Consider the following 26,153-nt stretch of genomic DNA (forward strand, 5'->3'; position numbering starts at 1 on the left):
TCAGAGGGGGCAGTCCACCCTGCCCAGAACACACCCAGGCAGATGTTCCAGGTGTTTGTCACTGGCGCCCAGAATCTTCACTTACAGACTCTCTGAGCCAGGCCCTCAGAACAAAGAGGCAACAAAGCTTCCCACCCCCAGTCTCCTACCCAAGCCTGTTCCCAGGAGAGGGTGTGTACGGCCAAGGCTCTGGGCACAGTCCTGGCTTTGAGGGTGACCGTGAACCTTGGCTCTGTCCCACCCCCATGCCGTGACCCCTTTACTCCCCCTCCCCCACAGGTGTTCTACTGGACCCACCTGTCCTACCTCCCCATGTGGCTCCTGCTCATCCTGCACGGGCCCAACTTCTGGAAGTGGCTGCTGGTCCCTGGCACGTTGTTCTTCCTGGAGAAAACTATCAGCCTGGCAGCATCCCGCATGGCGGCCCTGCACATCGTGGAAGTCAATCTCCTCCCTTCCAAGGTGCAAAGGGGGCCCAAGGAGCCAAGAGGTGTCCCAGGTGGTGGGGTGCAGCAGCTGGGTGCTCTGTTAGACCTCCACCCCCAGGAATAGGGAGCACAGTGGAGGAGACAAGCAAGTGCAAGACTTGGTCCTGCCCTGCAAGAGTGACACTTCTGGAAGGGGAATGTTGGGTAGGCAGGGCACTACTAAAGGCCGGGTGTGCGTAGAACGCCTTCAGTAAGTATAGATTACATGTCTGCAAGGGGCAGGCCCCGCGCTTGGTGACAGAGGTGCAGAGAAAGCGGAGGTACTCTTCTACTCTCCATAGACACACAGGATAGTAGGAGAGTCAGCCCTTTCATCAGTGCAGGGCTGTGTTGGCAAGAGAAGAAAATCTCAGGGGGCGTTAAACTCTTTGAGAGACCAGAGAAGCTTCAGAATGAGAGGGGAGCCGTCATACCGGGGTTTTGAGAGATGAATAGAAGTTTGTTGGATAGACAAGACCGGGAAGGGTATTGCTGGGAGAAGGAACAGCGTGGCAAAGGCAGAGAGTAATGCAAGGGCATACTGTACTGAAGGGACTACAAGTAATTTGGAGCCAAGGTGCAGGGAGAAGCTGGAGGGGTGGGCAGGGCCTAATGGTGAGTGGCCTCGCTCTGCAGACCGCAGGAACCCCTGAGCAGGGTGGGGAAAGGATGGTGGTATTGAGCTGGTGTATACTCCAGCTGGATTTCTTCAGTTGGTCTGTGGAAGATGGCTTAGAGAGGACCACTGGGGAGGCTGTTGCACATATGCAGATGAGAGCTCATGAGAGCCTTGACCCTGACCGGGGTGGGGAGGGGGCATATCACAGAAAGACTCGAGAGGTAGCTGGCTGCATTTGGGGTGGGGGTGTCGGGGGAGGAGTCTAGGCTGTCTTGCAGGTGTCTGAGTAATTGGGGCCATTTTTGGAGAAAGGGCAGGCAGTTCTGGAGGGCTTGACTCTGGACAACTTGAAAGTGAGGACACGGAAGCTGGATAAGAAACTGAGGTTTGTGTCTAGGCCCTGGCATCAGACAGAGTGGTTAGATTCAGATCCCATGGTTTCTTAGCTGGTGCTCTTGAGCAAGTCATTTAACCTCTCTAACTCAGCCTCTCCTCCGTAGAGTGGAGAAAGATGGACGTTCGTCTCAGGGAGTTGTCGTAAGGACTAGAGGCAGCACTTAAAGAGCTCCACACAGCTCTGGCACCTGTAAGTGCTCAGTAAACCAAAGTTACTCTCCAGGAGACTGTTGTATCCTGGAGGAAATGCCTGCTCCTGGTTGGAATGCCAGCCAAATGCCACAGCAGTTCCAGAAAAGGGGCTGGAGCAGTCAGGGGGCTTCACAGAGGAGGAGGGCCACACGGAAGCAGTATTTATTTACACCAGAAGAAGTGGGATCACACCATGAGCCCCGCTTCAGACACAGCCTGCCTCCCCTTCTCCTATTGCCACCTACCACCCATGTGCTGTATGTAGGGTGAGCCGCCGCTCAGGGACACAAAAGGTCAGGCTGGCCTGGGTGATGGTGGAAGAAGATGGCCCAGACTATGGTCCTGGGGCCCCTGGCAGCTCTGGGTCTGCACGGATGACCCTGGTCTCTTTCTCTCCCCAGGTCACTCATCTCCTCATCAAGAGGCCCCCTCTTTTCCACTACAGACCTGGTGACTACTTGTATCTGAACATCCCCAGCATTGCACGCTACGAGTGGCACCCCTTCACCATCAGCAGTGCTCCTGAGCAGAAAGGTAGGTCTGCACCAACTCCACCAGTCCCTCAGGGGGTATTACTGCATCCTTGCCATGTGCCAAGCAAGGCTGTGAACCAGGAACAGAGAGGCAAACAAGACCCGAGACACAAATTCGGCCTCCCGGATCTCCCTCTGGTACACGGGGGCAGATGTGCAGATGCTGACTAAGTGGGGTGATCGGGGCTATACTGGCTTCTGTGAGGGTCACCGGGGAGGGCCTGATCTGGTGGGGGACGTGGGCAGGGTGGCACTGCAGCTGAACCTTGAAGGGTTTGTAGGAGTTTACTAGGTAGGGAAGGGCATCGGGGTGGAGGCAGAAGGGGAAGCATGAAACCCGCAAACATGGAAGGGTCTGATGTAGTTTGGGTTGAGGGTCAGGTAGAGTAGGGAGGAAGGAAGCAGAGGTGAGGGGAAGGAAGACAAGGTCAGAGAAAGGACCACAGTGGCTGGCAAAATTGATAAGAGCTAGTGTGGGGTCAGGAAGGTCTTTGAATGCAGAGTGAAAAGTGGAATGGTACAGGCAGTTGGGAGCCTGCAAGGGTCTTAAGCAAAGGAGTAGTGGCTCAGATGAAGGGGCACCAGGGCATTTCCAGAGGGCTGTGACAGGCATCCAGGCTTCCCCACTTCATGTGGGCATGAGACCTGGGGAGCCCCAAGGCAACAGAATCCGTCCCATCCTTCTCCCCCACCCCTGACCACTTCCATCCTCTGGGTGCCCAGCACCCACAGAACTACTCAGCCGACCCTCTCTTCACCCAGCTGTCCTCTGCCCCCTGCCCATGCATGTACCTGCGTGCCCGCCTTCTGGTCCTGGGCTGTTGGTGGGGCCACAACCTGGACCTCTGACCTCCAGGCCAGGCCAGGGATTGGCCTTCCCATCTCAAGTGCTGCTTTTTTTTTTTTTTTTTTAATATTTATTTTTATTTGTCTGTTTGGTTGTACGGGGTCATAGTTGTGGGATGGGAAGTCTTAGTTGTGGCACATGCGATCTAGCTCCCTGACCAGGGACTGAACCCGGGCCCCTGCATTGGGAGCACGGAATGCACTGGACCACCGGGGAAGTCCCTCAAGAAGTGCTTCTGACGGAGGAGGTCTTCTATGGCCTATTGAAGCCAGACCCTTGCTTGGCTTCATGAGAGGTAAAGGTTTCTGGTTGCTGGGGTTCTCTGACCCTCCTCCATGAAAAGCTGTAGCTCCATTCAGGATGCCTCCCACCCCAGCCCAGGCCCCACCCCTGGCCCGGTTCCCACAGCTCAGGGCACAGACCCAAGGCCAGGGTTCCCCACAAGAAGCTGTACAACACCTGCCCTGGAATCACATGAATGGTGGCCTGGATGTATAATGGGTTGGGGGTGAGAGTTAGAGGGGGTGGATTATTTTCTTCCTATTGTTATTTCCTTTTTTTTTTTTTTTGCTGTTTCATAAAGAACAGATATGCTCCCGGAAAATTCAGACAGTATAGAAATATGTGCCAAAGAAAATTAAAATCCCTCAAATAATTCTACCCAAGGAAAACTATTGTCAATCATTTGGTGAATAGCTTTCCAGATCTTGATGTATCTCCATGAATAATCAGATATAGAGATAATTCTACATATAAGGGATTATGGTTTTACATATCCATGAATAATCAGATATAGAGACAATTCTACATATAAGGGATTATGGTTTTACATGTAAGGGATTACACTGTTTTGCTGTCCACTTTTTCTCCATGAATAATATGTCAGGAAGATCTTTGCATGTCAGTTCTTTTAAAAGAAGAACTTTTCCTTTTCATGGCTGCATGCTATTCCAGTGTATTAATAGTAATAGGATTATAATATAGATGTGTAATTTATTTGACCAGTTTTTTAAAGTATTTATTTATTTATGTGGCTGCTCTGGGTCTTAGCTGTGGCATGTGGGATCTAGTTCCCTGACCAGGGGTCAAATCTTGGCCCCCTGCGTTGGGAGTCTTAGCCACTGGACCTCTCTTGGGAAGTCCCTATTTGACCAATTCTTGAAGGGTTTCTTTAGGGTCTCTGCTTGGAATCTCTTAGTCCTGAGTCCCCTGCAGTAAATGAGTCCGCATGGGGGCTGGTAAATCCTCTGATTTTGTAGAGCTGGTTTCCAAGATCAGGAGTGGGACTTAAGCTGGCAACTCTGTCTGACTGAATTCAACTGACATTTAAGAGGCCTCCCCCATATGAGTCACTGTGTGAGGCAGTTCGGGGTGCATCTGTGCAGACAGGGCACAGCACAGCCCTTCTGCTGCTTTGCACCTTGAAGAGGGAGGAAGCGCCAGGGAGGCTCCTGGGAGCAGTGGTCCCAGGACCTGACTTTTTCAGTCCCCTCCTCACAAAGCTGTGAGAGCGTGAAAGTGAAAGCCCCTCAGTCATGTCTGACTCTCTGAGACCCCATGGACTATACAGTCCATGAAATTCTCCAGGCCAGAATACTGGAGTGGGTAGCCTTTCCCTTCTCCAGGAGATCTTCCCAATCCAGGGATAGAACCCAGGTCTCCAGCATTGCAGGCGGATTCTTTACCAGCTGAGCCACAAGGGAAGCCCTATGAGAGCATGCCTCACCTCATTCAGGAATGCAGATGGGCAAAAAAAAAAAAAAAATGGGACACCTTTGTTTTTACCAACCTCTGACTGAGCTTTAGCATTTTCTTCTAAATGCAGGTTACAAATCACAGTAGCATTACCAACCCCTGTGACTTTTTTGAAATGAAAACCATGGATTCTTCATATCGTGTTATGGTTGTTGTCCATACTTTGACATGTCATTCATGCTCATTGCTAATTCACATCTCCAGTGACCATGCAATTCCTGCTGCATCTCGTTATTTCATGTGTTAACAAAAAAGCACATGTATTTTAAAATCAAAATTTTTAAAAAATTTATTTTGGTAACTCTCATTATAAATGGTTTCATTCATAATTTCTACATATATTATTCAAAGTATTTAAAAACCTTATTCCAAGAAGGAGTTTATCCTTGCCTTCACAGGACTGCCAAAAGAGTTCATGATTTTAAATAAAAGAAAAAGGATGAGAACTCCAGACCAGGAAGTCTCTTAAGGGGCCTCCTTGCTTTAATGTGTGTTCTTTCTGGTACCCCTCAACACCCTTCTACCAGTCATCCACTTAATAGGGAACCTAAGCAAACACCCCCTGTATCCCAGACACTGAGGGCAGTGAAAGCTATTGGCCCCACTATTGACTGAGCACCTAATGTGTGCAGAACCATTGACAGGCATCTCGTAGAATGTGGGAGAGAGATGGTCCCCAACCTTGGTAAGACCCTGGCTTGATGGAGGAGGCAAGGCCCCCACTTCTGGAGCCCCTAGTGTGCTCAGGGCCACTCTGACCCCTGCCTTGGCAGAGGAAACTGAGCCCTTAGGTTGACTTAACTGAGAAAGACTGCAAGGTCTGCACCAGAGAGGCCAGCTCTCCCAGTCTCATGGCTGTGGCTGCTAGTTTGGACCTTAGGAAGGGCGTTCAGAGGAGAGTGTAAGGGGTTGATGCCCAGTCCCTCCAGTGAGACAGGCCTGTCCCTGCCAGAGACCAGCACTGACCCCTTTCCTCCTGCCCTGTCTCTTGCTCAGACACCATCTGGCTACACATCCGGTCCCAGGGCCAGTGGACCAACAGGTTGTTTGAGTCCTTCAAGAAATCAGAGCCAGTGTTCTGTGGTTCCAAGAGGCTCTCGAGGAGGTTGGAGATGAAGAGGAGTCAGAGGAAGCCCCAGGTAAGTGACTGAAGGGGAGAAAGGGTCCACCATGTGACAAACCCATGGGGACCGGTTGCCTTCTTAGCTGGCAACTCCTGAGCACTTGTGAACACTGGCTGGAACTGCACAGAAGGTAGGTCAATTCAGAATGTGTGGTCCAAGAGCCTCCTTGAAGCCAGACCACACCTGATCCTTCCTGGTCCAGTGTGCTCCATTAGAAGGCAGGGGACAAGGCAAAGAGGGGGAAATTGAGATGAGAAAAATCCATCTCTACTTCTCTGCTCTAATACTTTCTAACTGTATGGACTTGGGCACACCTTTTAGCCTTACTAGCCTCAAGTTGTTCACCTATGAAATAGAGGTGGTTCCTGTCATTTGCTCTCCTTTCTAACATGATTGTTTTAAGGACCCGTGGAATGTATGCATGTAAAGTATTGCATGAACTGGGCAGCATGGTCCAGGTGGACCATTCATTATCCCCATCAGCACTACCACCACCACCATCATCATCACCACCATGAGTTTAACTATGTTTTGAGCCCTGATGAAACCCATACAATTGACAAGCTGCCATTGAATACAGGCTCTGGGAGGTTTGGGAGGAATGCAGAGAGATCAGAGCAGCACTTGAAGAAGCAGGAATCGATGTAGAAGGCTGAGGGTGCCTAAACGCTAGTAGGCTGTGCCACCAGGCCTGGAATCAGGTTAATATGTGGAAACCCTGCTGAAGGTCAAAGGGAGAGATTCCCCCAGGCCTGACCCAGCCCTGCCTTGCCCTTGTGGAATATAAAGTCCAGAGAAGAAAACCACGTGGAATCCTGCCTGGCTAGACCAGAGGGCCCTTCTAGAACAGTGCCAAGAGCAGAACTTTGGGAAATGGAGAAGTAGGTAGAAACAGACAGGGTGTTCTTTCCTGTTAATCAGGGGAAATCTCCTGAAGGAGGAAGCTGATTTTCAAAATCAGGTGAGTCCTGGCACACTGAGAATTGGTGGGTAGATATACTAAAAGCTGTGTTTCCTTGGGGTCTTAGGCACCACTGCCAAAGAGTAAATTGGCACAGACTCTCTGGTGGACAGTCTGGCTGTATGTGTCTGCATTTTAAGTATCTATCCACAGTGGCTTAAAAGTGAAAGTGTTGGTCGCTCAATCGGGTCTGACTCTTTGTGACCCCATGGACTGTAGCCCACCAGGCTCCTCTGTCCTTGGAATTCTCCAGGCAAGAATACTAGAGTGGGTAGACATTCACTTCGCCAGGGGATCTTCCCCACCCGGGGATGGAACCTGGGTCTCCCGCATTGCAGGCAGATTCTTCACCATCTGAGCTACCAGGGAAGCCTTCCTACCCAATGGCTTAGCAATACCATTTTTAGGAGTTTAATCCTAAAAAGCTATTTGGCCATGTATGCAAGCTCCTTAACCACTTCATTCCTTCAATTCACTTAGCAAATATTTAGGGCTTTCCTGGTAGCTCAACTGGTGAAGAATCCACCTACAATGCAGGAGACCTCAGTTTGATCCCTGGATTGGGATGTTCTCCTGGAGAAGGGAAAGGCTACCCACTCCAGTATTCTGGCCTGGAGAATTCCGTGGACTCCATGGGGTTGCAAAGAGTCACACACGACTAAGCAACTTTCACTTTCACTTATTGAGCACAGGGTCTACTGTTTTCCAAGTACTATTCTAAATGCTGGAGATTCATCAATAAGCAAAATACCCATTGTCACTGCTTCCAGTACGGAGTGGATGGTGGACAGTACATACACAATAGACACATAATGTGTCACGTGGTGATAAGGGCCGTGAAGAAAATAAGTCAGAGTAAAGGGAAGGAGCTGTTTTATACACCATGGTTGTTAGCAGTGATGAGAAAATGAGTATAATCAAAATGCCCAACAATAGGGAAGCAGTTTAAAAAATTACCAATCACCCTTCTAATGGAAGAGTAAGCTGCCTAAAAAAGATTATGTAAATGTATATGCATTAGCACATAAAGCTAGCCAAGATGTAGTAAGTGGAAAAGCCGAGTTACAAAGCAGTATGTTCTGTTTATGTGAAAGTGTGTGTGTAAGTCTGGAAGGACAGAGAAAATGGTTAGAGAAGTTGTTTTCTGATTCAGGGTGCTTTGTTACTTTATCCTTTAAAATTCTGTAGTTTCTGAATTAAAAAAAAATTGTATTGATTTATGATTTAAATAGACTTCCTTGTAGCTCAAATGGTAAAGAATCTGCCTGCCATGCAGGAGACCAGGGTTTGATTCCTGAGTTGGGAAGTTCCTCTGGAGAAGGGAATGGCAATCCACTCCAGTATTCTTGCCTGGGGAAATCCATGGACAGAGAAGCCCGGTGGGCTACAGTCCGTGGGGTCGCAAAGAGTCGGACACGACCGAGCGACTAACACACACGTGATTTAAATAATAACGCAATATTCGTTTTTTGAAACCAAGCAGGGCTTGCAGCCCCAGCCCATCGATTTCGGAGCCTCAGCACAGGGTGCAGTAGCCTCCAACAAGGAGGTGATTGTGGAGCTGATATCCTACAGGCCGGAGGGAGCTCCGTGGCAGGGACACGAAGGCCTGGTGAACACGGGGACAAAGGATCGGACTCGGGCACAGAGGGAAGCTGCAGCCGAGGACCCGGCCCTGGTAAGGCTGAAGAAGCTGGGGCTGGAGGTTGCAGAGCCAAAGATTTTTCTCCCAGGAATGGTGGGTGGGTCCTTGGAACTTGGAATAGAGGGCCGCAGTCAGGAAGGGCCCCACGCCACGTGGCGTTTCTGCAGCCTCTCACCTGTATGGCGGGTACCTGTGTCACTTTTACCATACTTACTTCCCATAGGCAGTATTTCCCGCTGAATATTTCTCCTTACATCCCAACATTACTTTCAGCTTAACTGTATTTTAAAAGGACTCTTTAGATTAGCATGTTTAATGGCAAATAAGTATCATGTGCCATAAAAAAGATAAGTCTAAAAGCAAAAACAATGGTATTAAATTCTTGCCAGATGTTTCTGCCTGTTAAATGAGGCTTTGAGCCTGAAGCTGCTCTCTTCGGCTTGTTCCTTCTCTGTCTCTGTCATGCTCTCCATTTCTTTCTTTCTCACTTTGTTTAAAGGAAAAAAAAAGAAGAGGGAATAGTAAGTGTTAGAAGTTAAGGGGATATAATAACCATGATGTAAGGCTTTCTCCTTGCAATAAGAAGGATTTTTTTTAAACTGTTAGAGGAGTAGCCCTCTCACAGTGCGCCTCCTAAAATAACCATCACAAGTAGCTCAAGGCCAGCACTGTGGAGGACACAAAATTCAGTTGCCCCCGGACAAAGGAGCGACGTGGTGTGACGTGGTGAGCGCAGGACGGGCAGACAGACCCAGGCTCCAGCCCAGCTCTGTGGGGACTTGAGCGAGTCATTGTCACACTCCCAGATTCAGCTTCTCTTCTGTGAAAGGAGGGATTTGCCTGGATGGTTGTGAAGGTCACTCCTAACCAGAGAGAAGCTATCACAGGCCTCTGAAGCCCTTTTGCGGGTCTGTTTCCTTCATCTGCAGGAAGGAAGCACATGAACCTCAAGGACTCTGGTCTGCCTGTGCTCAGGGCTGGAGGAGTCAGGCAGAGTAGACAGAGGAGGCTGCTCCCTGCCCTCAGGTGGCTCCCCATCAGTGAGCCCAGAGCAGGGTCCCCGGGGCAGGGGTGAGCTGTGAGCCAGGCCAGCACCTGGTTTTTCTGCCCAGAGCCGCTGGGCAAAGGCTCTAGGAAGGTGGCCCCTCTAAGCAAGGTGCACACTGAGGGATGCGCAGGAATGTGCCAGCTGGGGGAAAGGACAGTGTGGTGTGCGCTAGGCACAGGGAAAGCGTGTTCAAGGCCAGGGTTGTGTCGAGAAACATGAAAGCAAGCGGTTGTAGCTGAGCCCACGAGGCAGGCTGGGCTGAGTGTTCTCCTGTCACACCTGAAGCTGACCTGTATTGGACCACAAGAGCGATTGTTAAATTATCAGGAATTTTGAGAGCCTGTTTTTTTTTTTTATTGCTGTTATTATTTATTTTTTATTGTTGGGTCTTCATCGCTTTGCTTGGGCTTTCTCTACTTGCGCCGCCAGGACTTCTCGTTGCAGTGGCATCTGTTGTTTGTGGAGCACGGGCTCTAGGCTTACGGGCTCAGTAGTTCCAGCATGCCAGCTCAGTAATTGGGGCTCAAGGGCTCTAGAGCATGAGGTGGGTGAGGGGGAGCCAGTTATTAGAACCAGTCATTGGTGGGAGCCATGACGGCAGTGTTTACATCAGAAATCTCGACACTAACAATCGGGACTTTGTTTCTGGTGGTTCTTTCTTCTTCTGAAGAGTCAGTTTACCAGCACATCACTGATGTTTTCCCTCAAAAGTGCCCCATGCTCCTTGGAATGGTTTGGGTAGAAAAGGCAATCCCCTTTTTGTAAGGTTGTTCAGACTGCAAGACTGTAAACCTCTGAGAAATGACTGGCCCACCCACTCCCAAAGACCCACTTTCTCTGCTCTGTGCTCTGCAGGTCTCTGAGATGTCCTCTGAGAACCACCAGTTCTGTAACATCAAGGTGAGAGGTTCCAGGGGTGGCTGTGTCCAAAACCACTGCCCCAAGCGGAGGAAGCAAAGCCTCTGCCCACGGGGAGGGCTTGCTGGGGCGCTCAGTTCCTAGGCTCTTCAGTCCCCATAGCCTGACTCCCAGGTCCCCAGATAATGGGAATCAGACCCCTGCCCACGCTCACAGGGCACACGGCTGTGCTGGTTGGACCCTGCTCTCACCAGATCTGCATGTGGGAGTTCTAGGGTGCTCCCAGACTCAAGCTCAGAGCGCAGTGTGTGAACAGTGCTCTGAGCAGGAGCCACTTACTCCCGGGTTCCAGCCCAGGAGACAACTGCCTACATATACAGGGGGTCTGACGTGTTGGGGTCCACTTCTCACCCACCCACCCATCTCTCTCTTTCCTCTAACCCCTCCTGTATGCAGTGCTACATCGATGGCCCTTATGGGACCCCCACTCGCAGGATCTTTGCCTCCGAGCATGCTGTGCTCATTGGTGCAGGCATTGGCATCACGCCCTTTGCCTCCATCCTGCAGAGCATCTTATACAGGTGGGTGGGCAGGCTGTGGTCCTACCTGTATCCTGGGGCAGAATCCTGAGAGATGCCCACTCCTCCCTGCTCCCTTCTTTCACCTGTCTCCATCTCCCCTTTCACCTCTTTCCTCTTCTGTTCCTCCTCCTTCTCTTTTCTGGGGTCTCATCCCTCCCCCTCCTCATGGGCTCATCCCTCCCCCTGCCGCCCCACCCTTCGTCCCTGTCCCCTGCACTGTTCTCTGGGGTCCTGAGAAATCTCATACTCACCCCAAACTCAAAATCCCCTCCTCTTACCTGCCCTCAGACACCAGAAGAGAAAGCACATTTGCCCCAATTGCCAGCACTCCTGGATGGAGAGTGGTCAGGACGAGGACATGAAACTCCACAAGGTGAGTGAGCACTGCCTCCCACAGGCAGGACTCCAGAGCGTCTCCCAGACACCAGAGCCAGTTCCTCCCCCCAGCTTGTCTCTCCCTCTGGAGAGGCATTCTGGGCCCTGAAGGCAGGCACCTCATTAAAGAACACAGAGCCTGAAAGTCAGGCAGCCGGGATGCAGTCACAGCCATGATGCTCACTAGCCGTGACCTGATGGTGGTTTTAAAAATGAAAATGTTGCACAGATCGCCAGTCCAGGTTTGATGCATGAGACAGGATGCTCAGGGCTGGTGCACTGGGATGACCCAGAGCAATGGGATGGGGAGGGAGGTGGGAGGGGGGTTCAGGATGAGGAACACATGTAAACCCATGGCTGATTCATATCAATGTATGGCAAAAACCACTACAATATTGTAAAGTAATTAGCCTCCAACTAAAATAAATAAATTAAAAAAAAAGAAAATTCATTATTCTGTGTAAGCCACTTAAAAGAGTTTCTTTAAAAAAAAAAAAAAAGTTCTTCTGGCTTAATAAGAGCTCAGAACACTGCTTGCTGTGAGCAATAGACCATTAGAGAAAATCCTGACCTGGCAGTCTAGAACCCAAGTTCTGGTCCCATGCTGCTCAGTAGCCTCATTGTTTACCTCTGTGAGCCTCAGTTTGCACCCCCATCCCACTCCCCTCCCACTACCCCAGTTAAACGGGAGTGATAGTGTGTGCTGTGCTAACAGCAGGGTGGTCACAGGAGGAGCACAGATAAGACTGAATGAGGTAAACCCCCCACCCCCGATCTGGGCCCTTCTCCCTAGGTGGACTTCATCTGGATTAACCGAGACCAGCAGTCTTTCGAGTGGTTTGTGAGCCTGCTGACCAAACTGGAGATGGACCAGGCCGAGGAGACGCAGGAGGGTAGGAGAGGGGCGGGGCTGGAGGATGATGGGGTGGGGTGGCGGGGGGGTGGTGGAGGGTCTCTGTAAGAAAGTGTTCATTCTCTTTCTATCAGAAATGTAGGGGAGAGGGAGCTGCTTTTTTCCCGCGATAAAACATAATAATTTGTGAAACTTAAGAGAAGGGGGAAAAAAAACCCATTCATAATCCCATCTAGCTACCCAGGCATTTTGAAGGATTTCCTTCTGATATTTTTTTCTTATTCATATTTTATAAAAATGTATAGCCTGTTTCCCTGGTAGCTCAACTCATAAAGAATCCACCTGCAATGCAGGAGACCTGGGTTCATTCCACGGGTTGGGAAGATCCCCTGGAGAAGGGAAAGGCTACCCATTCCAGTATTCTGGCCTGCAGAATTCCATGGACTGTATGGTCCATAGGGTTGCAAAGAGTCGGACACAACTGAGCGACTTTCACTTTCCACCCATTTCTTTTTTTTTTTAAATGACATTTCTTTTTGTTCAAAATGAGCCCTTATTAAAAAGTTAGATTCTCAGGCCTCATTCCAGACCTTCCAAATCAGATTCTCTGGAAGTAGGGCTAGAGAAGTTACATTTTAACACGCTTCTCAGATGATTCCTATTCACACTTCTTTAAGAAATGTTTTGAGGGATAATTTATGTACAGTAAGATTCATCAATTCACATGTCCAATAAATATAATGGCACTTTGACAAATGTGTCCAGTTGTATAACCTTAGAAGCACGGTGGTCACATGAGGGGGCCTAGAGAGCACCATCAAAACATGGACCATTTCTTTTACCCCCCAAAGCTCCCTTGTCTCACTTTGCATCAACACCCTCTCTCCACTTAACAGCCCTTGGCAACCAGTGATCTGCTTTCAGTCACTATAGTTCTGCCTTTTCTAGAATTTCATAACTGGAATCATTTAATATATATGTATTCTTTTTTAACTTTTTTCACTTAACATAAAACCTTTGAGATTTATCCATGCTGTTGCATCTTTCAGTAAGTAGTTAATACCTTTTTTGTTGCTAAGAAGTGTTCCATTTTCTGGACATACCACAATCTGTTTTTCCATTCAGTTGTTGGTGGATATTAGAGTTATTTCCACTTTTTAGCCATTTTTGACTATGAAAGTCTTTGTGTGGACATATGATTTCCATTTCTCTTGGGTCGATACTTAGAATTGGGATTGCTGGGTAGTACGGAATGTGCTCAGTTTTACTTTATAAGAAACTATCAAATTGTTTTTCCCAAGTGGCTGTACCATTTTGTATTTCCATCAGTAATGGAGTTCCAGTTGCTCTACAACCTCATCAACCACAGCCTCATTTGTTGTTGGCAGTCTTTTTAATTTTAGCTCATCTAGTAGGTGTATAGGGGTATCTCAATATGCTCATTTTTGTCTGTTTTGTTTTTAATTTTTTTAAATTGGAGGGTTAATTGCTTTCCAATGTTGTGTTGGTTTCTGCTGTACCACAACGTGAATGAGCCATAAATATACATATATCCCCTCCTTCTTGGGTCTCCCTTCCCTGCCCATCCCACCCCTGTAGGTTCAAAATACTTAAAAAAAAATTTTTTTTAATTTATTTTTTATTTTAGTTTCAATATACTCTTAATTTGCATTTCCTTAATTACTAATAATGTGGAAGATATCTTCATGGTCTTGCTGTGTATGCCTTCTTTATAAAGTGTCTGTTCAAATATTTTGTTTGCTTTTTAAATCCAATGTTTTTCTTCTTTTTATTAAGCTCTGGGAGTTATTCATATATTCTGGAAACAGGTCCATAACCAGGTGTACATTTTATAAATATATTGTCCCAGTCTGTGGTTTGTCTTTTCATTTTCTTAAACTGTCTTTTGAAGAACAAAATTTTGAAATTTTAATGATGTCCAATTTATCAGATTTTTTTCTCATAGAATTCATGCTTTTTATGTCTTATCTAAAATCTTTGCCTTACGTGAGGTCACAAGTATTTTCTTTTACGTTTTCTCCCAGGAGTTTTTATAGTTTTAGCTCTTTATTTAAATTAGTGTTATAATGAATTCAACAAGGTCCAGGATATAAGGTCAACATGCGAAAGTCAATTCTATTTTTATTTGTCGTTGTTGTTCAGTCGCTCAGTCGTGTTCAGCTCTGTGACCCCATGGACTGCTGCATGCCACGCTTCCCGGTCCTTCACCATCTCCTGGAGTTTGCTCAAACTCATGTCCATTGAGTCCATGATACCATCCAACCATCTCATCCTCTGTCATCCCCTTCTCCTTCCTTCAATCTTTCCCAGCATCAGGATCTTTTCCAACAACAAATAATTAGTATTTGAAAATCTTTAAAATATTAAAAGCATGAAATGCTTAAGGATAAACTTAGCAAAATATGAGCAAGATCTGAACACTAAAAACTATAAAACATTTTGGAGAAATTTTTTTTTATATGTATCTCTTGTACTTGGAGTTTATTGAACTTCTCGGCCATATGGACTTAGAGTTTTCATCAAATGTGGATAAATTTCAGCCATTCTTTCTTTGCATATTTTTTTCTGTCTCCCCTGCCCCTTCCTGTCACTTCAATTACACAGGTGTATACTGATATCTCACAGGCTATTGGGAATCTGGTTGTTGGTTTTTTCCCCTCAACCTATGCCACATTTTAGATAGTTTTTATTGCTATGGTTTCAAGTACATCTTTTCCTCTGCAGTATAGTACAGTACAGTGCAGTGCTCAGTCCTATCTCACGCTTTATGACCCCATGGACTGTAGCCCTCCAGGCTCCTCTGTCCATGGGATTTTCCAGGCAAGGATACTTGAGTGGGTTGCCATTTCCTGCTCCAGGGGATCTTCCTGACCCAGAGATTGAACTGGATGTCTCTGGCATCTCCTGCATTGGCAGGCAGATTCTTTACCACTGAGCCACCTGAGATCTTTCCAATTCTAGTTAAAGTCCCAGCAGGTTTTAAAAAGTAGGTATCGAGAAGCTGATTCTAAAATTAATATGTAAAAACCCAAAGACCTAGAATAGCTATTAATCCTATCCATTGTGTTTTTCATTTCTGTTGTTGTGTTTTTCTTCCACAAAACTTGTATTTGGGTATCTTTTATGTCTTCTACTTCTCTCCTCACCATGGCTCTTTGTTTGTCTTGATATTCTCAAGCCTGTTTATAATATATGTTGTAATATCTTTGAGTCCATCATCATCTCTGACATTTCTGGATCTGTTTCTAATCACTAATTTTCTCCTGGTTATGAATTGCATTCTGTTTTTTTTGCATGCTTGATAATTTGTTACTGGATGTCATGCATTGTGAATCACACGTTGTCCTGTTCTGGATTTTGTGTATTTCTTTAAATAGTACTGTACTTTGTTCTGGTGCACAGTCACATTATTTAGGATGATTTGGATCCTTTCAAGCCTTGCTTTTAACTTCTGTTAGGGTGAATCCCGGAGAAGGTGATGGCACCCCACTCCAGTACTCTTGCCTGGAAAATCCCATGGATGGAGGAGCCTGGAAGGCTGCAGTCCATGGGGTTGCAAAGAGTCAGACATAACTGAGCGACTTCACTTTCACTTTTTACTTTCATGCATTGGAGAAGGAAATGGCAACCCACTCCAGTGTTCTTGCCTAGAGAATCCCAGGGACGGCGGAGCCTGATGGGCTGCCGTCTATGGGATTGCAGAGAGTCAGACACGACTGAAGCAACTTAGCAGCAGCAGCAGCAGCAGGGTGACTCCAGAGCAGCCTTTACTGTGGGTCTAATTCAGCCCCAGAGCTAAGATGCTACACCTCTGAGGACTCATTCTACTGCCTTGGATATTACAAGCTCTCTGCATCCCTGATGGTGGAATGCAGATTATTCCCAGCTCTGTTTGAGCTCCAGGCACTGTGGCGCCTCCTGTTTCCTGGTAGTTTTCTTTCACGTGTATATAGACTAACACTCTGCCGAAGACTGAGGGGAACTTGATGCAGCTCTCTAGAACAGTGAGGTCCCTGTCCTCCCTTCCTCTTTCTCTTCTTCCTTCTCTCTCTCTGTTTGTCTGCGTGCGCCTTTATTCTAGTTTTGTGCCTGGCGGGTTCTAGCTGTCTTGGCCTCTCTGAACTCCAATATCTGTCTCCTCGACTCAGTGAGGCTGACACCAGTCGGTCGTAAGGCATACTTCATTATTTCCTCTCTCAGCAAAGACAGTTCTGCACAACTTGTTGATCAGTGTCTGGAAACCATTGTTTTATATATCTTGCTCATATTTCTGGTTGTTCAAGAAAAGAGAGTGTTATGATTCTTTTTACTCAAATATGGTTTTTAAAAAAATATTTTATTTTATTAGTATTTGACTGCACTGGGTCTTAGATGTGTGTGGGGTCTTTTCTCTAGTTATGGTAGGCAGGCTTTGCTTGTTGTAGAGCCCGGGCTCTAGAGTGCACGGGCTCAGTAAACACGAGTGCGGGCTTAGTCGCCCCACAGAATGTAGGATCTTAGTTCCCTGACCAGGGATCAAAACCACATCCTCTGTACTAGAAGGCAGGTTTTTAACCACTGGACCACCAGGGAACTCCCTCCAATATTGATTTTTAATAGATGTAATCTGTAAGTAGAGATGAACATATATATTTATTTGTGGTGCGTGCTCAATATTTTTCCTGATGACGTGGCAATCAAAAATTCAGAAAGTGGTCTAGGATAAAGATTATATAGCTTGGCATGTACAAATTCTTCTGTGGATGGTCCTTTCTTTTATATGTTTGTTAAATTGGAATGTTTACAGTCCTCCTCCAGCCCCCGCAGTCTCCCCTCCCCACCCAGCAAGTGTACATTTTCACTGAGCACTGTATGATAACATGTTTCTCTGGGATACATAATAGTCCTCTTGGGACGTTTTTGTGGAATACTGAGGTTTTGTACTGTACTTAATCTGTTAGTCATTATTTTGTTTTGTTATGCTTTACTTGTGGAAAATCTTATAGAAGAAGGCACATTTTTAGATATGTTTCTAACCTCAAGAGAATTGGTGAGGTTTTTTTTTTTTTATACTGTTGAGTTCACTGGAACTAGATATTATTTGGCTGTTTAATTATCACAGGGTTGCCATGAGTAAATTCAAATTCCTATGATAAACATAGTTTATAAACTCAAGTAATCAGAGTATTCTATAAAAACATTGCAACACATGTAGTTTACTATAACAAACATCCAAAGCCTTAAAGCACAAGTCAACAGTCTTTGGAAGATGACAATTAAACCCTAGATGTTGCAGTAAAGCTTCTTGCCCTTTCTTGTAAATAATAATTAAAGCAAATATTTATATAGCACTGACTTTGTTCCAAATGCCTAAGTATTTTAATTCATAAGAAACTTGCTTTTATGATGATAGCCTCAGGGGAAGTTTAGATTTAATATAAATTTTCTGGTTGCTGGTATACAAATATTTACTATTTGCTTCTTCCTAATCTATGTAAGCAAAGGGTAACAGTGAACCCACTGCTTTGCATTCGCAAAGTCACTTGAGTCAACAGCTTTGCTACCTCGAATTTCTTCCAAGGTTTCTCATTAATTGCAGCTGAAACACATGGCCTCTGATTTCAACTTTAATATATACCAAGGCTTGAGTTAAAGAATCTGTAGCTCATAATTTTTAATGTCTATAGCTTAAGCTCCAGTCATTTTGTTTGACTTGAATCTTCTACTCTAACCCAAAATCACTCTAGAACCTTGAGCACCCTGTTTTGCCTCCACTTCCTGATCTGAAAAATATGGATACTAAGTACCTACCTCATAGGATTGTCATGAGGATTGGATGAGAGAGCATCTGTATAGCACCTAGAACAGGATCTGGAACTTAATACCTGCTCAGTAAAGTTAGCGGTAGCAGAAATAGTACTAAGAGTAGTAGTAGCAGTAGTAGTAACTGCTCAATAAATTTAATTTTAGAAGTAATAATAGTAGTAGTAATTGTCCCATAAATTTAATAGTAGTAATAGTATCAGTACTAGTAGTATTTAATGACTTATCTAATGAATAGTACAGTTAATGATTTGCCATAAATTTTCAACCACGCCCCTACTACGGGACATTTTGCTTATTCATAATTCTTTATTATCACAAGTAAAGCTGCAATTAATATGCATGTGCTCATAGATTTTTTTTCCCTTTCTTTGGATGATTTCCTTAAGGGAGCATCCCAGAAATGGGAGGACTGTCTTGAACACAAGTGTCTTGGAGAGAGTGAAGACCTCCACAGCACCTCCGCCTCCCTCCCACCCTGGTGTCTCCTCATCTCCTTTTCACCCCCATGAGGCGGGTAGTGACTGCAGGAGAGAGAAGAAGGGCCAGGGTTCTTTCGGGTGGGCATCCCTTATGGTGCATCTCTTTCCCTCCTGTGCCGCCAGCACTGCTCAAGCTCAGTGATGTGTGAAATAAAATGTGGTGTCCCTCTTAGGGTCATTTGCATTAAAAATTTTTTTTTTATTTGAGTATAGTTGCTTTACAATATTGTTAGTTTCTACTGTACAGCAAAGTAAGTCAGCTACATGTATACATATTTCCCATCATTTTTGGATTTCTTTCCCATTTAGGTCACCACAGAGCACTGAGTAGAGCTCCCTGAGCTGCACAGTAGGTTCTCATCAGTTATCTATTTTATATGTGGTAGTGGATATATGTCAGAGAGCTTCCCAGGAGGCCCTAGTGGTAAAGAACCTACCTGCCAATGCAGGAGACATAAGAGACACAGTTCGATCTCTGGGTCGGGAAGATTCCCTGGAGAAGGGAATGGTAACCCACTCCAGTATTCTCACCTGAAGAATCCCATGGACAGAGGAACCTCATGGGCTACAGTCCATGGGGGTTGCGCTGAGTCAGATACGACTGAAGCAGCTTATCACAAGTACACATATATATGTCAATCCCAATCTCCCAGTTCATCCCATCCTCCTTCCTCCCTTGGTGTCCATGTGTTTATAGGGCCATTTGCATTTTAACAGTGGCTGAGATTTCAAGCCAAAGGAAAAGTGGGCTAATAAAACACTAGAGAACAAGCTGGGATGGCCTGAATCCTTGAGGGAAAGGCAGGGGTGTGGGGCGGCACTCAGCAGTCTTCTCCCCATCCTGGCACACAGGGAAAGTGATTACATTTGTTTGCCACATCTGGGATCACAGAGCAAACTGCTTGAGTAAGGAGATGCCCCCTGGATGCACCAATTCCTAAAGCTGGCGGGATCAACATCTCACAAAGCTGTCCCATTGCAGACATAGAGCTGTGGACACTCACGCCTAATGGGTGTCCCTGATGCCAGGCTCTGCCCTGTCCCTTCAGTCCTCTGAATCCCCTCCCCACAATGCTCTTTTCATCTAATCATGCCCTGCTCCAGTACCCTGTCCCTGCCCTCCTTCCCTAGCAGGGCATTCCAGATCCTTCACATTCTGGCCTCAGTGTGTATTCAGTCTTATCCCCTGTCACCCCCACTCAAGGATGCTCTGTTCCAGCCTGGCAGTCACATCGTGACCCACAAACACCAGTCTCCTGCCCTTGGCTCCTGCTGCTCCGTTCTGAGTGTACCTTCCTTTCACCTCCCCTCTGAGTCTCACCCATCTGCCAAGACCTCACCCAATCTCCACCAGCCCAGGAAGCAGCTCTGTCTGCTCCGGCCTTCCCTGTATATCAATAGCATTTGCCCTCTGATCTACTCCCTGGTGGTTCAGATGGTAAAGAATCTGCCTGCAATGCAGGAGACGCAGGTTCAATCCCTGTTGGGAAGATCCCCTGGAGAAGGGAATGGCAACCCACTCCAGTATTCTTGCCTGGAGAATCCCATGGACAGAGGAGCCTGACAGGCTACAGTCCATAGGGTTGCAAAGAGTTGGACATGACTAAAGTGACTTAGTACGCATGCACACACTCAAATATGAGGTCTAACTCCTGGGGTGGCTGTAAGGCTTACATTGGACAGTGGCTATAAGGTAACTCGTGTATGCCGTGCATAGGGCCTGCCCAGCTCAAGCAGCCCAAGGTGGCTTTCCCTTCTATGGTGTTGGTCAGATGGAGATAATGGGTAAACATGTTAGCTGATGGTGTTTGTATGAGTCCCCCTCCAAGCCCTGGGCAGAGTGGCTGGCGTCCTGCCCTGTCCCCATCACAGGTGCTGGCCCCTCAGCCCTGCCCTCTCCTCCCACCACGTAGGCCGTTTTCTGGAGCTGCACATGTACATGACCTCTGCGCTGAGCAAGAACGACATAAAGGCCATTGGTCTGCAGATGGCCCTCGACCTCCTGGCCAAGAAGGAGAAGAAGGATTCCATCACGGGCCTCCAGACACGCACCCAGCCTGGGCGGCCTGATTGGAACAAGGTAAAGACCACCTGGAGTCCTGAAGCCTGCGGGGACTAGTGGGGCTGAGAGCCTAAGGCACTGGCTAGGGAGATTTGGGCCAAGCAGCCAGAGTCCAGCTAGGGTCTCAGGGCTGGAATGGGAGGCCGGGTACCTACGTTCTGGCTCCATCACTGCCTCACTTTGTTCCACCACTAGCCTCTGTTTCCCGATCTGATCACAGAGGAAGTTAGTCCATAGGACCTCCAAGGCCCCTCCCAGCCTGCAAACACCCTGCAGACTAGACTCCAAAGGCCCCAGTGGACAGAGTTCTGGGGACATATCAGGCCTTATCCCAGTCTTTCTATTTTATTCCTCAGATTGGTTTTATTATTATTATTTTTCCTACCTGAGCACTTACCATTTGGGGTGTAGTGTTTGCCTGAAATGACCAGAAGGTATTGCTTTTCAAACTGCTGTAGGTGATCCATGTTTAGATGGTAAGAGCTGGTGAGGAAGGGGATGCCAGCAGGCCTTGAACACCAAGAAAACTTTAGGCAAGGCAATTCTTAAGCAGAACTTGGGGTGGAAAATGGTCCTCCCTGGGGGACTTCAGGACAGAGGCATGTTGATGCAGGCCTATGAGCTGGCATGAAGTTGGGACGTTGGAGCTCAGTGTGCCTGCTGGGCTCTGTCATCACCCCCCAGCACTGCAGCTGGTTAGTACGTTTCCCCCATGGATGCAGCTCCTTGAGTGGAGGGCCTGGGTCTTATCTGCTTCTGGTCCAGCTCTCCCTGGGGTCTGGGTCAGGTTATACATTGAGCATATAGCCTCTAAACTAATGGCCGAAGCCAAGCAGCTGTGCCCTGGAGCTCCTCATGGGGAGGACAGCCACCCTGGCCCGTTATGCCCTCAGCCCCACTAGGTGAGCCACTGGGCAGGTCTGAAGTCCCCCTCTTCTCCCTGTGCTCTTCCCCAATTCTGTGGACTCTAGGTGTTCCAGAAGGTGGCCGCTGAGAAGAAAGGCAAGGTGCAGGTCTTCTTCTGTGGCTCCCCAGCTCTGGCCAAGATCCTCAAGGGCCACTGTGAGCAGTTCAGCTTCAAGTTTTTCCAAGAGAACTTCTAGCCCTGCCTCTACCAGCTCTGCCCAAACCCACTGCCCACCAGCCTGATCAGACTGCTGCTAGAGCCTTGCAGGGACCAGCCTCAGAGGAGCCAGCGAATCCAGCTTCATGTGCAGAACAGGAGGCCCTAGGAGGCAGACGGACTTCCTTGAGAGCCCAGGGACAGGGTGGGGCCTTGTGGGGTGCTGCTGTGAGTTTGGGAACTGCTGTGAGGCTGGGCAGACTTGGCCGGGGGGTAGAGGGGTGGAGGTGACATGGTTGAGGGGCACAGGGGGCCTTCCCAGGGCAACCCCTCCTCCAGAAGTCCTCTGAGGACACCTTCCCTCCTCCTACAGTGGTCCCAGATCCACCTGATCATCAGGGTCATTATGGAACTTACACACACACAACATTTTATTATGAAAATTTTCAAACATACAGAAAATTTAAAGACCTGTCCAGGGAACAGTGTTACCCACTTTCTAGATTCCTCAGTTAACATTTTGCTGTGTTTGGCTTACTGCGTATTTTCCATCTCCCCCTCCCTCTGTTCATCCATCAGGCTATCCTGTTTTGCTGATGTATTTCAAAGCACACCTTGCTACTCAGAGGAACTTTCTTTAAAGGTAGATTCCTGGGACCCATGCCCAGAAATTCTGATTCTGCAGATCTGGGGTTGAGACCTGGAATGTGTGTTTTATCCAGAATCCATGTCCATAGGGAGAGATGAGCAGCTAATTTTCCCTTGTCTTCCCATCTCTCTTTATATCTGTGTCCCTTTTCTTCTCTCTGCCTGTCTCCTTATGTCTCTCCCCTGTGTGTGTCCCTTCCTTGCTTGGCATGATGCTTTTCCCTTCTCTCCACACACTGAATCATTAGAGGAGTGGGATGGAGACAGAGTCTCCGTGTGTGTCTCTCCATGGGGGTCACAGAGAAGTCTGTGCCTGGGAATCTGGCAGGTTGTGACTTGTAGCTCAGTTACACTGTGCCCCAGTGGTGTGGCCCTGGAAACCTCCTCAAGCTTGTTTCTTCATCTGAAGGATGGGCCTGATGCCCCGCCTCCCTGATCACAGTTGCTGGGGGTGAAATGAGACGTCACCAGTAGTGCTCAGGATGTTCATCCTCTGTCCCTGGGTGGCTCTTTATTGCTCCAGCATCTGAGTCTCTGCATCTTCTCTCTACTTCATGAAAGTGAAAGTCGCTCAGTCGTGTCCAACTCTTTGTGACCCCATAGACTATGCAGTCCATGGAATTCTCCAGGCCAGAATACTGGAGTGGGTAGCCTTTCCCTTCTCCAAGGGATCTTCCCAACCCAGGGATGGAACCCGGGTCTACCACATTGCAGGCGGATTCTTTACCAGCTGAGCCACAAGGGAAGCCCAAGAATACTGGAGTGGGCAGCCTGTTCCTTCTCAAGGGGATCTTCCCCACCCAGAAATCGAACCAGAGTCTCCTGCATTGCAGGCAGATTCTTTACCAACTGAGCTATCAGGGAAGCCCATTCTCTACTTCATAGCTCCCTTTATGTCTGTGTTGGAGCCTCTTTTTGCATCTGTCACTGTCCAGACAGGAGTCAATGGCAAGGACAGCAAATACAGAAGCTCCCTGGGAGACTCTGGGGAGGAGATGTCCTGGGTAGTAGGCAGGGGCAGAAGGGCTGACCTCACCCTCAGATCTGAGCTGGGTGTTTTCTCTCTGCCCCACACTGCGAGCCTCTGGGGACTTCACAGCTGCTGCCTGTCCTGCGCCTTGCAGCTGGTCTTGCTGGGTCCCGTCTCTTCTGTGACAGTCTAAACTCTCCTCCCCAAAGCGGCTTTCAGGGGGTTGGAATCAGGCACTTTCCAATGGGATTGTAGGATATACCTTTCTTTTCTGTGGGTTAGAAGTGCTGGGCACAGAACGGGTAAAGGTGACAACCATGATGGTGACACCTCTGATAAAGGCTGGGCGTCAGAGAGGAACCTGGGACACAGCGGGTGAGGGGAGTTCCGAGGACACTTGGAGTCATCTTGTGGGTGACACTGAAATGACATCGGTGAGAGAAGTTCTTTTCAAATAGCAGCAGCAAAAGGGGACTTCCCTGGTGGCCCAGTGGCTAAGACTCTGTACTCCCAGTGCCGGGGGTCCAGGCTTGATCCCTGGCCAGGGAACGAAATCCCGCATGCCACATGAAAAGTTCCCATTCTGCAACTAAGATATCCCACATGCCACTACTAAAGATCCCACATGCCACCACTAAAACCCAGCACAACCAAATATTTAAAAAAAAAAAAAAAGCAGCAGCAAGAACACAGGATTGGTGGATAAGGATGTTGAAGTGCAGCTTGGGGCAGAGGGCAGACCACAGCATGAGGACTGGGACAGAGAAAAGATGGGACACAGGACGTCGCATTCCAGATGCAGGAGGAGCAGGAGGAAGAGTGCAAGAGGGAGAGTGGGGCCCAGCTGCCAGCCCGGAGGCAGAGGAGGCAGCCACGCGAGCCGCACGGAGGGCAGGAAGGAGGGGCACTGGGTTCACAGGGCCTCTCCTGGGGGTGGGCGTCAGCATATCTGAGAGGCCTGTGTTGGAGCCTCTGTGCACGATTGTGTTTAATTTCCAACAAGCCTGGGATAGACATCTAACTACCACGGAGGAACTTAGACCAAGAACAGTTAACTTAACAGCCTGGGGTCACACTCTTGGAGCCCATTTCCTCCTGTTGAGTCTGTGTTTTCGCCTTGTCGTCAGACTTGGGAAAGCTTGGGGAAAAAAGCAACTGTCGCTCAGTGAAGTGTAGATGTAAGCTAGGAGGGTGTCCTGATGGGGGGCTGGTAAAGAGAATATAGCAGTCATGTGGCAAGAGTTGGCAGAGCATTCTAGTGTGTGCTAATAGGACTTCACACACACACACACACACACTCACACTCACATACAGTCACCATTATCTCACAGCTTGCCCAATACAACTATTCATACTACCCTGAAACACTGGTCCCCCAGTCCGCAGTCCCTTGCTCTCTCATTACAGATTTCCACTGATCTGCCACTGTATACAAACAGCCAACTCTTCATATAGAATTTTATCTTCCAAAGGGCATTTGGAGCATATGGAGAATCTTGCACCTAGATTCTAAAATCCTTGAAGGATCCACAGGAGTGACTTGTGACCGTGTGTGTCCAAGGCTTTCTCTCCAGACATATTCTAGTTACCCACTGGAGGGCACTGCGGAACCAGCGATCTCAAGAGGGTTTGTTTTGCTGGGAGGGAGACTGGTTTCTGAATGGTAGTGAATCTGAAAGAGCCAGGGAAGAAAGCCCCACCCCAAAGCTCTCTGCTGGAGGCAACAGCTCCACGCCGAGACTCAGGCAGAACCATGAAGTCAAGAAACTTCATTTTCAAGATTAGAGTTTCTTGGGACTTAGTGGTGGTCCAGTGGTTAAGACTCTGCTTCAGAGTCTTAAGCACCTTCACAGGGTGCACGGGTTCCATCCCTGGTCGGGAACTTCCTCATGTCGTGAGGCACGGCAAAGAAAAAAAATCAGTTTCTCTAGCTACCGGCCTCTTCCCCCAATACACAAATGCACACACAGCCCTCCACCTCCCCACCCTCTGCTACACACCCACACCACACCACCCCCCCCCCCCACACACACACACAGCCCTCCACCTCCCCACCCTTTGCTACACACACACACCCACACCCACACACACAGCCCTCCACCTCCCCACCCTTTGCTACACACACACACACACACACACACACCCACCACCGCCCCTCCCAACCCTGCACCCAGTGTACAAGTTCTGGGCTTCCCTCTTTTCTAGCTGCAAGGTCAGAGCAGGTCTGGGGCGGTGGGCTGGAGGGTGGGGGGAGTTCATTGGCCCAGGCTCTGCCACCTCACATCATCATGGGTGACAGGATCCAATATGTGGGCGTACAGATTAGCCGGGCTGTCCATCTGGATGTTTCCTAGTTGCTCAGATGGGGGCTAACCTGCCATTAACCAGAAACAAGCACATCCCGCGACTGGCTGACTTTTCTCCTTTCACCCAGGTGTTGGCAGTCCTCTAGGTGAACAGAAAGGGACTGCAGGTGAGCGCAAGATCAGGGCGGGTTATTAGGGTGTGTACCGCCCACTCCATCAAGATGGGAGCTTCCAGAGGTCAGGCCTGTGGCCCCAGGGCCTCCTGTAGACGGGAAGGGCCTCCCGCGGTTATAGCTACCCCCCAGGGGAGGGGCTTCTTAAACAGAATCCTCCTCGGGAAGCGTCCTCCGCTTGTAACTGTCACGGTAATCTGGGGAACAAAAGCGAGAACACAGGCCCACTGAACGAATCGCTTTGTCAGGCTCCACGACGCTGCTCTGCTGTGACGCCAGCTCTGGAGGGGACAGCAGCATCAGAGCCACAAACCCTCTGACAGCCCCAGCACGTGCCGTCTGTTAATACACTGAGAGCCGGCGGTGCTCAGG

The 26,153-nt window shown here is 48.3% G+C and overlaps 1 protein-coding gene across 1 annotated transcript in view; it reads left to right on the plus strand.

Moving 5' to 3' along the window:
* NOX5 (NADPH oxidase 5) overlaps nt 1–25,302 on the plus strand; it is a 61,657-nt gene extending 36,355 nt beyond the window's left edge. Inside the window, exons 8-17 of the mRNA XM_070796809.1 lie at nt 280–462; nt 2,076–2,208; nt 5,806–5,948; nt 8,375–8,572; nt 10,443–10,487; nt 10,902–11,026; nt 11,315–11,399; nt 12,195–12,294; nt 20,473–20,639; nt 21,593–25,302. Coding sequence (XP_070652910.1) covers nt 280–462; nt 2,076–2,208; nt 5,806–5,948; nt 8,375–8,572; nt 10,443–10,487; nt 10,902–11,026; nt 11,315–11,399; nt 12,195–12,294; nt 20,473–20,639; nt 21,593–21,724 — 1,311 coding nt within the window. The 3' untranslated portion in view covers nt 21,725–25,302. The remainder of the gene's footprint in view (nt 1–279; nt 463–2,075; nt 2,209–5,805; nt 5,949–8,374; nt 8,573–10,442; nt 10,488–10,901; nt 11,027–11,314; nt 11,400–12,194; nt 12,295–20,472; nt 20,640–21,592) is intronic.
* The last annotated feature ends 851 nt before the right edge of the window (nt 25,303–26,153 follow it).

The sequence above is a fragment of the Bos indicus genome, chromosome 10 (assembly GCF_029378745.1).
Source record: "Bos indicus isolate NIAB-ARS_2022 breed Sahiwal x Tharparkar chromosome 10, NIAB-ARS_B.indTharparkar_mat_pri_1.0, whole genome shotgun sequence".
In the NCBI taxonomy this organism is placed as follows: Eukaryota; Metazoa; Chordata; class Mammalia; order Artiodactyla; family Bovidae; genus Bos; species Bos indicus.